At 44.8% G+C, this 15,798-nt stretch overlaps 1 protein-coding gene and 1 long non-coding RNA gene across 4 annotated transcripts in view; one reads left to right on the top strand and one right to left on the bottom strand.

Moving 5' to 3' along the window:
• Positions 1–5,414: 5,414 nt before the first annotated feature.
• On the bottom strand, positions 5,415–15,222 carry LOC308597158. Of its 3 annotated transcripts, XR_014012856.1 has the most exons (4): positions 11,900–15,222; positions 9,433–9,537; positions 5,937–5,987; positions 5,415–5,531 (listed from the first exon to the last, which is right to left on the bottom strand). It is a non-coding gene; the product is annotated as an uncharacterized lncRNA (long non-coding RNA). The 3 variants fall into 3 exon arrangements; XR_014012857.1 differs by having other exon boundaries at positions 5,421–5,987; XR_014012858.1 differs by lacking the exon at positions 11,900–15,222 and adding an exon at positions 11,702–11,881 and having other exon boundaries at positions 5,421–5,987.
• Positions 11,005–15,798, top strand: part of LOC308597119 (ras-related and estrogen-regulated growth inhibitor-like) — a 27,071-nt gene continuing 22,277 nt past the window's right edge. Inside the window, exon 1 of the mRNA XM_081212670.1 lies at positions 11,005–11,231. Coding sequence (XP_081068796.1) covers positions 11,135–11,231 — 97 coding nt within the window. The 5' untranslated portion in view covers positions 11,005–11,134. The remainder of the gene's footprint in view (positions 11,232–15,798) is intronic.

Genomic DNA, 15,798 nt, shown 5'->3' with positions numbered 1-15,798 from the left:
AACTAGAGCAATTTTCATTGGTTTGTGTACTGGCTTTCACCTTTCACAAAGCCATCCGTCTGTTAGATTGGTTAGTCAGAATCTATCAATTAAGTTAAACTAGCACACTTTAATGGAGCTGATTTGGTCATGCTGAAGTCAATTCATGCATCTGGTATAATCTAGAACCTAGATGTTTGAATCTAAGGGCTGGTTCACAAAGACCAGCATCACTGAATAAACACATCAGACTGAACTTTTAACAATGCCGGTTATGCAATGCGTATCAATTTACAGTAGTCAGATCATATGTTGCCAATCAAGTGCATAGAAATAGGTGATGTTCTTGCATGTGTGAATCAGCCCTTACTCCTGCTGTTCAAATGTTTAAAGATCTCAGAGGCAAATAATAAAACAATGCACATGCAAATGGAATCACCTACTGTCATGGAGGCTGCAGAAGATCTCTATGACTCTCATTCAATTCAACAGTAGTTCGAGAGAAGTATGACTTCTGGTTAAAATGCTGAGGATTGTGTTCTACCCTTAAAGCCCATGGGAGAAAGAATACAATGTTTTCCAGCTACAAGAAACTATAGCTTGACAGGTTTTTAAAATTCAGAGTCCGAGACTAAGCAGTGCTAGAAGTACACTCTTGGCATGATTTTATTTTTATTTTATTTTATTGTACAAAAGCTTTGCTGGGTGTCTTAGAACTCTTTCTTCTGTCTGATTTATTTTCTCAGCATGCCATGAATTCATTCTGGCTGCAAACAGAAAACATGTTTTAACGACTCAGTTCAGCGATGCTATATAAATGAAAAGAAGCCTGTTTCTGTTGGGGTAAGCGGGGGGCATATGGAACTGAAATCCTTACTGGGAGGAAAGACTGGCAGCAATCTATTGCCCTAGCACACATCTAGTTGGGGTTCAAGAAGCTAATGCTTAGTTACTGAATGCTAAGAAAATAATGGGCTTTGAGCTATACAGACCAAAGCCCAAAAGCTAAGAACATACTGCCCATTGTTAATTTCATAAAAGTCAGTGGTAGTGGGCATTACTAATTATTTCCACGTATATAGTGTTCAGGGTGTTTTAGGTAACATTATCTCAGTCATCCTGATAATAGTTTTGTTAGGTAGACCAGTATCCTCCCATGGTACAGGTGGGCATCTGAGACTAAGAGAGAGTAAAGACTGTAATCCAATGCACACTTCTTGGGGAGTAAATCCCATTTAAATCACTGGGATTTGCTTCAGAGTAAGCATGGATAGGGTTGGGCTGTAACTGGCTTAAAGCCTTCTGGTTAAGTAGGAATGGAGAAGAATTTTGGAAATGGGGTTGTGTAATTAACTCAGACAGGATTTCCATGAACCATCCAGTGTGGTGCCAGTGTGGTGTAGTGGTTAAGAGCGGTAGTCACGTAATCTGGGGAACCGGGTTCGCGTCTCCACTCCTCCACATGCAGCTGCTGGGTGACCTTGGGCCAGTCACACTTCTTTGAAGTCTCTCAGCCCCACTCACCTCACAGAGTGTTTGTTGTGGGGGAGGAAGGGAAAGGAGAATGTTAGCCGCTTTGAGACTCCTTAAAGGGAGTGAAAGGCGGGATATCAAATCCAAACTCTTCTTCTTCTTCATCCCAAGCCAAGCTGTCCTCATACTTTTAAAGATGGCCTCCACTTGTGATTACTTAATGCCAGCCCTCTCGTCTACCAGCCTTTCTCTTCTCCTTCATCCCATCTTTCCTACATTTCCAAACAGGAGGGCTGGTGACTAGAGGAAGGAACCCCTCTGAGCTTTTTCAGGGAATTCTCCAAAAAGGCTCACAGAAGACTCAGAAACAGTTTAATTAAGATGAAGATGTTTTGCCCAACACTGCATCTCAGCTACTGTCTACATTAAAAGAGAATTAAAAGGGGTTGGGGAGGCAGAGTTGAGCTCCAGTTTGACTGGATAATCAAACAGGGATAACTCTGCCTGATCCTAAAACCTTTAATGAACTGTATCACACACCCACACCCACACACCCACCATTTGCTTAATATTGTCCTGTTTCTGGTTTTGTTAATGGCCTTTAAAAAGCATGCCCAGTGGCTACTAACAGAGCAGAACGGCATAAACCGCCAGAGAATGCTCTCTTAAGAATCACACACAATCTAATATCATTGACCTTAGCGACTTAGAAGAAGGCCAGAACATTTAGATAATTAGAAGTCAAAATGAATGAGGGTACAGCTTAATTAAGAGTTATTCTGACATAGGGGATCTCACAAGAAAATCTGGCTAATCAGGAACTGCAAATAATCATAGTTCAGGTTGGGAGAAACTGCTGCATTAGAATAATTACAAAGATTTATGAGATACATGCTGTGCTGCAATAACAGATAATGGCATTAATAAGATATTTCATTATACCTCCTGTACATCATTTAATTACATGGTGACAGTTTGTCTCGAGGAACTCCCCCCGGCCACTGCATCTTAAAAGCTAGTAATAATAAAATCAATCTCTGTCCTGAAAAAAGCATTATTGACTAGGATTTGGAATAGTATTATGACTACTGGTGCATCACGGTTCTAGCCTGAATACAATTTTTTTGACTCATCTGCTTTGTGACAAGTGGTTCTCTCCCTATCTACAGGATAGATATCTATCTACAGGCCTTTTTAGGGGGGGAATGTATAGAACCACTTTGTTGAGGATCATGGTTTCTGAGGCGAGTCCCTATTTCAGGAATTTTTACTGTTTGGAACAGACATAATTTTCTTGTTACTTTTCTGTAGACCTCAGAAACTTTCCATGTTAGTTTCTGCAAACAAACAAACAAACAAACAAACAAACAAACCACCTCTGATAATTATTCAATCAGGTTAAATTTAATCGTACAAAATAGATGTGACCTTATTTGGAGACATAAAGCCAGCTCCATGCCTGGAGCCAAGACATTGCTGCAAATCATTTACCACTTTCCACTTAGAATCATAGAATCATAGAGTTGGAAGAGACCACAAGGGCCATCGAGTCCAACCCCCTGCCAAGCAGGAAACACCATCAGAGCACTCCTGACATATGGTTGTCAAGCCTCTGCTTAAAGACCTCCAAAGAAGGAGACTCCATCACACTCCTTGGCAGCAAATTCCACTGTCGAACAGCTCTTACTGTCAGGAAGTTCTTCCTAATGTTTAGGTGGAATCTTCTTTCTTGTAGTTTGGATCCATTGCTCCGTGTCCGCTTCTCTGGAACAGCAGAAAACAACCTTTCTCCCTCCTCTATGTGACATCCTTTTATATATTTGAACATGGCTATCATATCACCCCTTAACCTCCTCTTCTCCAGGCTAAACATGCCCAGCTCCCTTAGCCGTTCCTCATAAGGCATCATTTCCAGGCCTTTGAACATTTTGGTTGCCCTCCTCTGGACACGTTCCAGTTTGTCAGTGTCCTTCTTGAATTGTGGTGCCCAGAACTGGACACAGTACTTCAGGTGAGGTCTGACCAGAGCAGAATACAGTGGCACTATTACTTCCCTTGACCTCACCTCCCAGCTCCCTCCAAATCATATTTCTCACTTTACCAACCCCCTTCCCCAAATAACCTGGATTTGCCATTTTATTTATAGTATGAGTCAGCCTCTAAGATGGGGTTTGGAAATATGCAGTTCACAGACACATGACTTATTTGTACAGCACCAGCCTCTTGGTAGAATCCTATTTCTTTCTAAGCAACAGGAAATATAAAATGAAAAAAAAACAATTAAACCATGATGGTGATATGTCTGGATACAGTTTTCAAGCTGCTTCCCCCCCCCCCCCAAATCTGAAGATTTCTATACATGTCCCATTATTTTGAGAGCTACTATTAATTTTTCTAAGATGCATTTATTTGCTTATTGATTGATTGCTGTAAATTTATAAGCTGACCTTTGGCATAATGCTTCTAGCTGACAAACATTTAAAATTATAAAAACACACGTAAAGACCAGGCACAAAGCAAATCAATAAAGCTGCAGCCACCACCAGCCAATAATGTAAAATCCATCAGATCCCATTAGACACAACTAAAAGCAAACTACACAACATGCTGGAATGCTGGGGGAGAAGAAGGCATTTGTTTGGCATTCAAATAATATCAAACACCCCATCAACACTATACATTTAAACTCGTATTATAACATTCTAACTAGTCATGGCTTCCCCCAAGGAATTTGCTTCTCCACCCTGCCACCCCCACAGCATGCTCTCCAAATCCCCAATCCTTCAGAGCAGATTTGGGAGAAGGAACACAGAAGAGAAGTACTGTTGCACAAACAGAAACCTTTGCATTAAACTACCTCTCCAGTTGCATATGGTCCATGATATATTAACTCCATCTTGTTTTCAGCAAGTTGTTTTGTCCCATGTGAACCAATCTTCTATTACCACTAATTTTTAAGCATAATAAGATAGTAGTTTAAAAACCAGTAATCCAATCCCGCCATGGCATTTAGAAATGAACAAAGCTTTTTCAGTCAGTCTTGGTTCTCCATTCCAAATTCCCCAAATGGTTTTCTGCCACCACTCTAAAATTATTCAGTCAGGCCACTACAATCATGTCTATTCATACAGAGAAACAATATTTTTTGGTATACATCCATATTGGTCAAAACAATTCCCCCCCCCCGACCATGATAATGGAAGATTTGCCCAATTATCTTTCATAGCACTTCCTAGTAATTTCTGGTGTTTATCACAAGAGCTGAGTCATCAGCATAATGTTGCATATTCAAGCCTTGTTTTCTGTAAGTTGGGGTGGGCAACGTTTTGGCTCCGTGGGCCAGATCCTTATCAGGATCAGTCTTGTGGGCCAAATGTAACAGGTGGGTGGGAAGGCCTGACGTCATGTGCAAGGTGCTTTGAAGTCCCTAAGCTGGTACTTCAAAGCACCTTGTAAGGCTAAATGCAAACTCCTTGGTAACACCATACCCTCACAGTCTTCGCTTCTTCGCCCCACAGAAATGCCCTTTCATTTGACCTTTTTAAAGTATTTTTATTAAATTTTATCCCTATAACCCAAATAACAAAATAGAACTTCATGACATAAAAACCAAACCAAGGATGCCATGAGGTGTTACATTAATAAGAAAAAATAATAATTAAGAACCACCTTGAATTGAGCATAAAGTCAGTTCAAGCACCTGAGTACTGGCTCTGAGAGCCAGCGTGGTGTAGCGGTTAAGAGTGGTAGTCTCGTAATCTGGGAAACCGGGTTCGAGTCTCCGCTCCTCCACATGCAGCTGCTGGGTGACCTTGGGCCAGTCACACTTCTCTGAAGTCTCTCAGCCCCACTCACCTCACAGAGTGTTTGTTGTGGGGGAGGAAGGGAAAGGAGAATGTTAGCCGCTTTGAGACTCCTTCGGGTAGTGATAAAGCGGGATATCAAATCCAAACTCTTCTTCTTCTGTCTCCAGCAATCCACCCGCTCTTAGGACAAAACCTCTACTCCAAACCATCGCCAGTTGGCACTACAGTAGTCTTGCCTTGAGGTTATGAATCCATGAGTGATGGTCGCTATATCTGAACATGAAAGAAAAATATGTCAGCACTGCTGGGGATTTTTCTCTTTGTAGATAAGAAACTGGAGTTGGTAACCTGATAGATTGCATGCAAGTTTCACATACCGGAGAGATGAGGTTACATATTTGCTCAAACCTGTAAATTAAGATCTGCAGTGATATACAGCTGCTTTGAGTTGTTCCCAGTGACAGTACAAGGAAAACAGCTGGGAAGTATGTAAACTACAAGTGGTTCAAAAATGACTTGCAAGTTGTTTGGGGTCATCGTTATTTATAATACTCAAAATATAACCAGTCTTCATATTGCGTTTGGGAAAACAATCAGCTGATGGAATACAAGGAAATAACAGTTATATGAATGTGTTAGACAAAATGTTAATAAAAATGCCTCAATAGCCACAGCTACCTCACTGGGAGTGGAATTCAGGACTCTCTTGTCTTCTCTGTTTTTCTGGTTCTGAAAATGAGCAGGATAAATGTATGAGTTCTAATCGGCTCCCTTTGTTGTAACCTCTTGGGGCTAGCAAGGATATTTCCCACTCCTACAAATGCTGGTGGGATTCTTCCCCCTTTTATTGGCAGCATCAGAACAAGCTGCATATGGAGATAGGACGGGGCCAGTGTGTGTTATAGATGGAAGAATACCTGATATAAGGCATTATAAAGCATTATGTGCTAGAATACAGGCAACGACCAATTTACACGGGTTCAATATGTGTGTGGCCATGGACATGCACATCGTGGTGACCCAGAAGTGGCTGAAAAATGGGGGACAATGGGCTTATGCGTGCTCTGCTGTCGCATGTGATGACCTGGAGATTGAAGAGGCCAGTCCCCTGTGTTATTGGAGGAATCACAAATCTGGATACATTCCCTGATTGGAAAGAGGGAAGTCCAGAGCAGTGACTATCTCATTGACACAACGGACAGCCCTCACAGGGGTGGTCAAAAGCAGATCATCGATTTTCTCAGCAAAAGTGTGTGAATGCTCCAATCAGCCCTGATGAAGCAGGTTTACCTCCTGCAGCAGATACTGACTGGATGGTGGCAAGACCAGAATGGTAAAGCATGCAGAGATGCCACCGGCAACCTCCCTTGTGGGTAGACACGTTGCGCTCCCAGGAGATGTTAATGATGCAGTTTAAGCTAGTGTGTTGTCATGGTCAGAGTGCTGCACTAAGGGCAGGGAGATCCAGCTTCAAATTCCCACTCCCCCATGAAGATCACTTGGGCCAGTCAGCATCTCTCACCACAACCTAGCTAACAGGGTTGTTATGAAGAAAAAGTGGAGGAGGTGGGGACTATGTACACCACTCTGGGGTCATTGGAAAAAGTCATAAAGAAAGAAACACGTTTTCACAATGCACAGAGATGAGGAACCTGTGGCGCTTCAGTTGTTGCTGGACTACAAATCCATTCATCTCTGACCATTGACCATGCTAGCTGGTGCTGATGGGAGCTGGAGTCCAACAACATCGGGAGGGCCACAGCATCCCCACCCCTGTATGACTAGTTCCCTCTTGGTATACAATCTGAAAATGACTATACTTGCCCCACCAATTCTGACATTCTCTGCTCTAACCCTCCTCTAACTCTACTGCCTCCATAGAACTGTACAGGCTATGATGTCAGCAAAGGAAGCAAATGTCTGAATTCTAAACCCAGGGTTTTTAGTCCATTTGTGTGTGCGCATGGCACATCCTTGGCTGCCAGAATTTGAAGATGAATTGAACTCTGCTTTGGATTCCTGCTGCCTTTTAGGGGGATAGTAAAAAACAAACGTGTGCACATTATTAAACACCCGATGGAATATGTGCAAAGTCAGAGGTGTGTGTGTGTGTGTGTGTGTGTGTGTGTGTGTGTGTGGAGCAAGAGGAGAAAAATGTTGCAGTCAGTTTCTGGAGCAAGGTTGCTAAAAGAAATAAGCAGTGCTGCTTTGTAAACAGAATCCATGTTGCACCGTTACAGCCATGCTGTGCTTCATAACCTTACATGGCAAAAGAAAGGCTGCATTACAGAAAAGAAAAGAAAAAAAAACCCCTTGGAGGTAGAATTATGAAACTCTGGGAGTCAGTTTCATTTCTAAATGTCATGCTGTTGTGGTTCTCAGCCCAGTCTGTTCAGTGTCTCCTCTATTCACACTGTCCTTTGTATGGCAAAAGGATCCGCTGCCCAAAAGAAATGTAATACCCCCCCCCTATGTATTGGAATGATTGGAGGGCACCTGAAATGTTTAGATAAATCCTAAGGTTGCCTAAACAAGAGTGCTGCTTGAATAGGGTCACAGAGAAGGGAGGAATGCAAGCTCAATGCAGATAACTGGGATCAAAAGTAAAATAAATAAATAAATAAATTCAGGAACCCTGGGAGGCAGTCTCTTGGATACCAGTGGCACAAAAGGGATCTTTGTAGGAGGGAGTCATTTTCAGTTACAATAGACCAGGCTACAATCTTTTTGTTTAAAAAACAGAGACTGGCAGCTCAATTTACAACATGTTTAAGATGGAGTCTTGAAGGCTGCAATCCCAAGTGAAGCAAAACTCTTGCTAAAGACTCACTTCTGAGTAAATGTGCCTAGGGTTGGTATCACATGTCTTGTGTCTCACTTGCCCAAGATCTGAATGCCTGCCCCCAGCTTGACACATCACTCCTCAGAAAATAACAAAGCCCCTGATTTTATTTATAATGGCCTGTAGAGGTACTGCAGCTTAAGGAACCAGACCGGGAAAGGTGAAAGATTGTGGGCAGTCGGGGAAATGGCAGGAGTTGGGAAGAAAGTGTGATGAACATTCATTTGTAATGTTTTCGAATCCGGAGTTCTAGAGAGCAGGTCTGGGGAGCCTTTTGGGTACAGCATTAATCTAATATTGGCCAGCTGGCTACAAATAAAAATGTACCTGTGATTTCTTTCATAGGCACACTCTCTCCAACAAAGAATTTGCTGAGAGGCTATATACGTATATGGTTAACCAAGCAGGTGGTGCCTGGCTGGGGGATGATTTATTAAGGAAGTAGAAGTTGGCACTTCCTGCTCGCAGGTGCTTCTCCTGAAGTGTGATGCCTTATGCAAGGCTGGGGGGGGGGAATCTGTTGCCTTCCAGATGTTGCTAGGCCATAAAACTCCCATAATCCCTGAGCACTGGCCATGTTGACCAGAGCAGGTGGGAGTTGGAGTCCAGCAAATATCTGGAGCGTCAGAGATTTCCCACCCTGCTTTAAAAAATGGCACTACTGGATTGAACCAAGACAAGCTTAAGACAACAAAATGCAAGATCGAAATGTGGCTGATGGGCTTTGTTTAACTTGGTGGTTCACAAATCGTGCAAGTTTGCCCCTAAATGTATTTAGGAACTCACAGATCTGATCACTGGTGAGATCTCTGTGTTATGCTCCTTATGAGTATGCAGAAGCACGAAACAGGCTTGCATCTCACATCACCAGGGGAAAAACCACCCAAATCAGTCTTGCCAGTTCTTTTACAAATCTTCAGTGGAGAAAATATGTTCAGACTTTGGATGCAAATTTATTGTAGTCCCCTTTCTCTTTCTTAGAAAGTTCTGTTGGAAACAGACTGCTGGAAACATTTATTCAGGTTCTACTTGGGAAAAAAGCCTTGCATTTCCTCCCTAGGCTTTGTGATTTATCTCCTGCATTTCAAGGCAAATTTGCATAACACTCACTGAACTCCCATCTTCAGAGCTGCTGGTTTCCCTCTAGGTCCAAGGAAGGCAAAGCAGCATTTGATGTTTTCTTCTTCACAAGTTGGGAGGATCAGCAGTATTGGACTGAGGGGGTAAGCTCTCTGAACTAATTTTAAATTCATCAGTCAGCAAGAAGCAAGCTTGTTCTGTTTCAGCCTACCAGGGCTCAGCCTATAGGATGCAGGGGAAGTTTTGAGTTACCTTAAATCTTAGTCAAGTAAGGACACTTTGGATGATACTGCTGATATATGCAGCACTTTCCATCTCTTCCAGGTAAAGATGTCAAATTCTCCTCCAGCAAACCACCTGCAAAGAAAAGCAGAAATTTGACACCTGAAGTTTTCCTGCATCTGCATGCTGGAACAGCTTCACCTGATTTAATTTCTGTTTGTCATATAGCCATTAAAGGAACAAGAGTCCAACAAAGGGGAAAGCTTCACAGGTTCTGTTTGAAAGACCATTTTGCCATTTGCTGGCCATGGGAAATCTGGCAACATACAACTTCTAACCTATGGTCTTCTGGTCAGCCCACATACTGTCACATACAGGGCTCAGGTTTGGGCATTCCACTGCAAACTCTCAATATTGATGTTAGTTATGGCATTCCAGATGCTAAATCCTGGATCTGGCTGTGCAAATGCACCATTGCCTAGAAGTTAGCATAGTTTTGGGTGTCTCCTAGGGAAAGGTAGCATCCATCAGTGGTAGAATGTTTGCTGTGGGATGCCCTCCTAAGAGAGGTTTGCCTGGTTGCCAATTTTTACTCTCTTTTTTTGGCACCAGGTGAACTCTCTCTCCAGCTCTCTCTTTAATTATCCTAGGCTTTCAAGACGTGCTTCCAGGGCTAATGGAATGTGTGCGAGTGACCATGGGAAAAAGGCTGTTTGTTGGACACAACACATACCTGAGGAACATGTATCTGGGAAAGAGAAATGTGCAAACCTTTACAATGGGTGTCTCCAAGACCCTCAGAAGAAAGCCAACAATATGGATACCAGAGCCCAGTCTGCACTTTTTTGCATTCAGATTCTCTCAAACCTCCTATCATTCTTCTGCCTCTGCCTATCTGCCAATTTAGGATAACAATTCATACATCTGATGGCATGCTTATACACCACAGGGATCATCAACTTTTTCAGACCCCTGGGCACATTTGCAAATGGGAAAAACTGTACTGGGCGCTGCACACACAGCACGACCTATTATATTAGCTACAATAAAATTCTTCAAGCCTAATCAAAGTGAGGAGGAGGGAATGCTGAAGGCATCACGGAAAGCCTCTGTGGGCACTTGTGCGCCCATGGGCCCCGCACACGAACCAGTCTCTAAAGGCCACAATACTCTTTTATTGCTTTGGCTGCAATTGACCTACCACCACCCCCTCTGGAAACCATTCAGTCAAATAAGCAAAACCGAGGCGCGCTGGCAGCTGCTGCTGCTGTCCAGAGATGGGCTGTGAGAGCAGAGCAGCTCCCTTCGTCGATGATGATGATGATGATGTCACGGCCGGAGTCCTTCCTCAGCTGCCCTGCCTGTGACCCTGGAGGGAGCAGGAGAGATCCGTTTCCTCCTGCCCGGGGCGGGAGTGTGGCCAGGGCCTCTGGGGCTCTCTGAGGCTTGCGGCTCGTCTGCGGGTTCAACCTCGTGGTCTTGCTGGGACCGCAGGGACTCTCCCCCCCCCCCCCCGTCTCCCTCTCTCACACTTGGCGCTTGTGCGACCCCGGGAGGAGCGAGCGGCGGCGCACCCCGGCCCCCTCCTGGGCGGAGCTCGCCGCTGCGCTCTTGCGAGAGCCGCTGCCGGGACTGCTGCGCGCTCGCCCGGGCAGTGGCGCGGCGGAGCTGGAGCCGACGAGGCGCGCGGAGATCGCGGCGGCTGATCCGCGGAGATCGCGCCAGCTTCGCCATGAGCTTCCCTCGGCCCTTGCGCCGATCCGTCAGCCTGAGCTCTGCGCGGACCCTGAGGCTCGTGGTGCTGGGACAGGGCGCCGTGGGCAAAACAGGTACCGTCCCGTCCACTCCCGTGGGTGCGGGTGTCCTTAAGCACGGGGGCAGGGGGGACGTTTCGCCACTCGAGCGCCGATCCTTCCCTCTCGTGGTGGGTAACCCGCGTCCCTTCCTTCTCCACGTGGAGGGCCGGCCGGCAGCGCTCTCTTTCCAATCCGTAGAAATCGTCCCCTGCAGGCTGCGCTCCCGCCATTAGCGCCAAGAAGAAACTTTCCGGCTCGGCTAAGATCTTCTTCCTGGGTCCCGGACCTACAAAAGGCGCTGGCTCTGAGACAAGCCCTCCTTTCCCCCCAAAACACCTTAAAAATAGTCTCCTTAACAATCCCCAAGCTGAGCCGCAAAAAGCAGGGAGGGTCCCGCTGCCGCTACTCTAGAAGTTAAACTCCCCGCTTGCAAACCGAATTTGCTGCCGGAAAAGAGGGTCCCTTGTCAGTGTATCTCCCCCCCTCCCCGCCCAGTCCGCTACCCTTCCTCATTTACGAAGACTTCTAACGCCTCGGCGGGGCAGCCCCACCCGTTACACAGACGTGGGGGTTCCGCGGACGTTTCCCCGCAAAGTGTGCCCCCTTGAACCCCTGTGGACCTCCCCGAGCCAGTCGGGGAGAGAGAGTAGAAGACACGGCCGCTCGCCCTTCTTCCCACTTTCCCCTGCTCCGAGTCTCACCTCGGTACCTGGTGAAGGACCACCTGGAGGGCACTAGGTTGGCAAAGGCTGATTTGGAGGGTTGCAGGCTCTCTATGCCTCAGATAGACTCCCCAGGCGTCCGTTGATGTATATGTTAAACTTGCAAAGCAAAATCCCCTACTCAACATCTGTTTTGACAGCCAAGGAGTAATTGGTTTGTTTCCAGTAATCCCAAGGACTGCCACTGCGCTGCTCACCTCATCCAGCCATCTTTACCAGGCTCCCAGTGACAGGGAAACCTCAGATAGCCCACCAGAAATTGGCTAGTAATGGGCTACAGTTTGGCATAGTGTGCATATTGCCCTGCATTTCTTGCATTAATTACTTTTGTCATTTAATCCCATTCATCCTCAGGGGAGTGCAGGGCGGTGGTGCAGCTGTGTTGTTTTAGACTCCGGACTTAATGGTTTCATGTACCACAACCTCTTTAGACAATGATGTGCATTACTTCAAAATGTGACAAGCCAGTGCTGCTACATTCAGGGTGGGAGGCTTCTGCTCATTGTGCTGAGTGGGGTCCTGGACGTCTGTCTGTCTCAAAGCCATGCCTTGATAGCACCCTTGGTTCAGGGAAGCATATATGCTGTGTCTTCCTAAACAACAACCCTGTTGGGTAGGATGGCCCAAACATCATGTGCTTCATGATGAGACAGGGATTGGGCAAAGTCAGACACTCTAATCTGCTGCGCTGCCCTGGTTCTCCATGAAGTTAGGCTGAGAGACCTATGGCATGCTTAAGCCCACCCGTTGAGTTTTATAACCAAGGAGGGAATTGAAATGGGACATTCTGACTTAACTTAATTGTTCTCAGAGTACTTCCTACAAAATGTGCCCCCACCCCTTGTTGACATCGAGAAAGTTGTAAAATGATGTGTGAAAGAAGTAGAGGAAAATGCCTCTTTCAGCTTCTTTCATATGTTCAAACATGGGAGGAGATCAAAAGGAAGGGCATTTACACAAAGCAGCTTTTTCATCCAGAAGATCAAACGGCTCAGGATCACAATATCGCAATATTGTCCCTCTGTGTTCATCATCTGAGGCTCTTCTTCGTGTGCCTCCTCCATGTGAAGGTGGCAACATGAAAACAGGCCTTTTCTGTAGTGGCTCCCCATTTGTGTAATGCTCTATTTTAGGTGCCAGGTGAAAATATTTCTCTTCAACCAGGCCTTTGGCTGATTAATATTCTACAGACTTTTAAATGTGTCTGTGGGAAGCATGGGTTATTGTTTATTGTTTTTGTTTTAACTATTCACTTGTGTTTTTACCTTGTATTTTATTCTGTGAACCGCCTTGAGATCTTGTGATGAAAGGGCGGTATATAAATTTAATAAATGAATTAAATAAAAATCAAGATCCTTTTCAGGTTGAAATGACATTGAAATCCCACCCCCTCTGCCACACACATGCGATTCGCCGCTAGATGGTTGTTTCAACAGACCCATATAGGCGTGTTGCACATTTCCCTGCGCAGTGGGATGTTCTGGCATGTAATTTCTTTGGATAAAAGAGCACTGGAGACATATGATGCCTTTGCAATATATGCTTTATTTACAAATGTACAACTAGAGTATAGTTGAAAGCAAGCAGACTCCTGAAAACAAGTAGCAGATTCCCAGAGGCGTAGCCGATTCTCAGAGATCTGTGCACTTCCAGTTTTTCAGATAACTAGGAAAAGCTACATATGACTTCAGTGCTTTCATTTTGGAGGAAAAAGAAACTGCAATGCCTCCATCCTGAGCGTTCTCTTAGTTTAGATGAAGACCCTGTACTTGTGTTCTCCTGGAAATTGCTCCCCCCTGACTGGTTTTTGTCCCTGGATGTGGGCAAATAGCTGCCACATAGGTGATGGGATCTGGATCAGGAGCACCTCTTTAGATAAGGATTCCCAGCTGCTATAACTCCAAAATAACAGCAGCTAGGGTAAGCAAGCTTATGTTAAACTACTAATATCCTATGTAGTTTGGCCCTAACTCTAGCTAGAAACTCTCAGTGGCTCTTTCCCTCTTCATCCTTTTGTGCCTGTCCATTGTTGGCATCCAGTCAGAATCCATAAACTGGCTGGTTCCTGTTCAGGAAAATGACCCACAAGCAATTGGGGGGGAAAGTCTTCTTCCTGAGTACTCATGCACAGGGATCAATCCAGCCAAACCCACAATACCCCTCCCCTATCAAGAGATGAGTTAAATGCTTGTGGCTGCCAGCGTTGCTCAGTAAAAGACAACATAGCATGTTAACAAGAACAAAGAAAATGCAAGACGATACATGACATCATCAATACATGTTTGGTTTGTTTCCTCTGGACTAAAACAAATGAACTCTCACCATTCAGATCACCAGTGTTGGCAAAAGGGCAATGTCTAATCCTTGAAGAAGGCTCTTGCCCTGGGCATGCCAGTTTATATCCTATTTAATTTCATGTTCATTCGGATGTCCTCAGCCACAGCCCCTCTCCTAGTCCTCCATCACTTGGGTGAGTTTCTAAGATGAACAGAGCTAACATAACATGACGATGCAGAGAATCTCTCTATACTGTTTTCCTAGAACTTCATTCCAAAAAGAAGTATCTGTATCACCGAAGGCTTTGTCATTAACATTTGCTATTTTGTAGCAGGTTTGCATTTTTCCCAGGCACCCACTAACCCCCTCCACCTTATACTATGTATGAAATCAAAACACTTATTTCTGAAAATGCCACCCCACACTTTCCCCTGGTGCATATAGTATTTCTCTTCATCCAGAGGCTGCACAAGGGGACTCCGCTTCTGTTGCTTTTCATGCTGATTGGCAAAGGAACCAGACACAATGGATGTGTGTGTTGCACAGTTTGATTGCAACATAGCTGATTTCTGTTTCACAAATAGCTGGCACGGGGGGAATTGTGGGGGCTGAGTCAGCTCGGGAGCATGGTGAAGTTACTTGAGCACTCAAAGTATTATTAAAATGATACATATATTGTTATTCTGAGATTCCCATTGTGGACATTTGTTGCGGGCTAAAAAGTGAGGTTCAAGTACAGGTTGACTCTTTAATCTTTAACAGGGCCTTTTCTCTCTCCAACTGCTACCTCAGAGGAGTCACTTACAATGGCAGGCTTAGATTTCCACCAGTTGCCAAAGCAATGATGTTAAATTAAGCAGCCCTATAGGAATGTGCCCACACCAAAGGGTGGAATTCATCTAGCGAGTCCCATCAGCGCAAGACCTGTGTGATGGGGCTTCTCCTTCAGTGCCTACTCACTGCAATGCCCTGTGAAATTGGCTGTGGGTGTTGGTAGCCAAATTAGATTTGGCTAATCCTAGAGAGGCCCCAAAAGCAACTTTAGTCCGCACTGCTTAAAACATTTGGGTCTAGCAGTGGTATTTGAGTGGCATGACTCAAATTGAATATATATATATATATATATATATATATATATATATATAATCCCAAAGTTTGAGAGTCAGTTGTAAAGGTGTGGTGATCTGTCGTGGAACAACCCCAGATGTTGAAGAAGATAGCAGGGGTTAGCCAGACCTTGTTGCTGGTTGTGAAGGGGCCCCCAAATGTGGGTCTGCCACTGCCTGCCTCCTCAGCTTTATTTGTTTTGCTACCCCCTTGGTTTCCTGGCCTACAGTGTCTAGGTCTCCAAAGCCCCCTGAAAAGTTCATTCTTTCCCTTCCTAACAGCAAGTAGCCCCTTGTGTTCCTCGTCCTGTGTGAAGATTTGATCAGCTGAAGGGACCTTTCACATCTGTCCTAAGGATGACCCAGTTTGCCAACATTTTATTGTTGACAACTCTCCCCATCCTTGAGCAGCAGATAACCCCTGAGTGTGGCACGGAAGATACAGGCATCATGAAGTTTTAAACTAGTATATATAAGATTTCCTGTTGAAATTGA

Source organism: Podarcis bocagei, assembly GCF_964188305.1.
Source record: "Podarcis bocagei genome assembly, chromosome: 1".
Taxonomy (NCBI): Eukaryota; Metazoa; Chordata; class Lepidosauria; order Squamata; family Lacertidae; genus Podarcis; species Podarcis bocagei.
The sequence above is the reverse complement of the archived record's forward strand: the minus strand, read 5'-3'. Positions and strand labels throughout refer to the sequence as shown.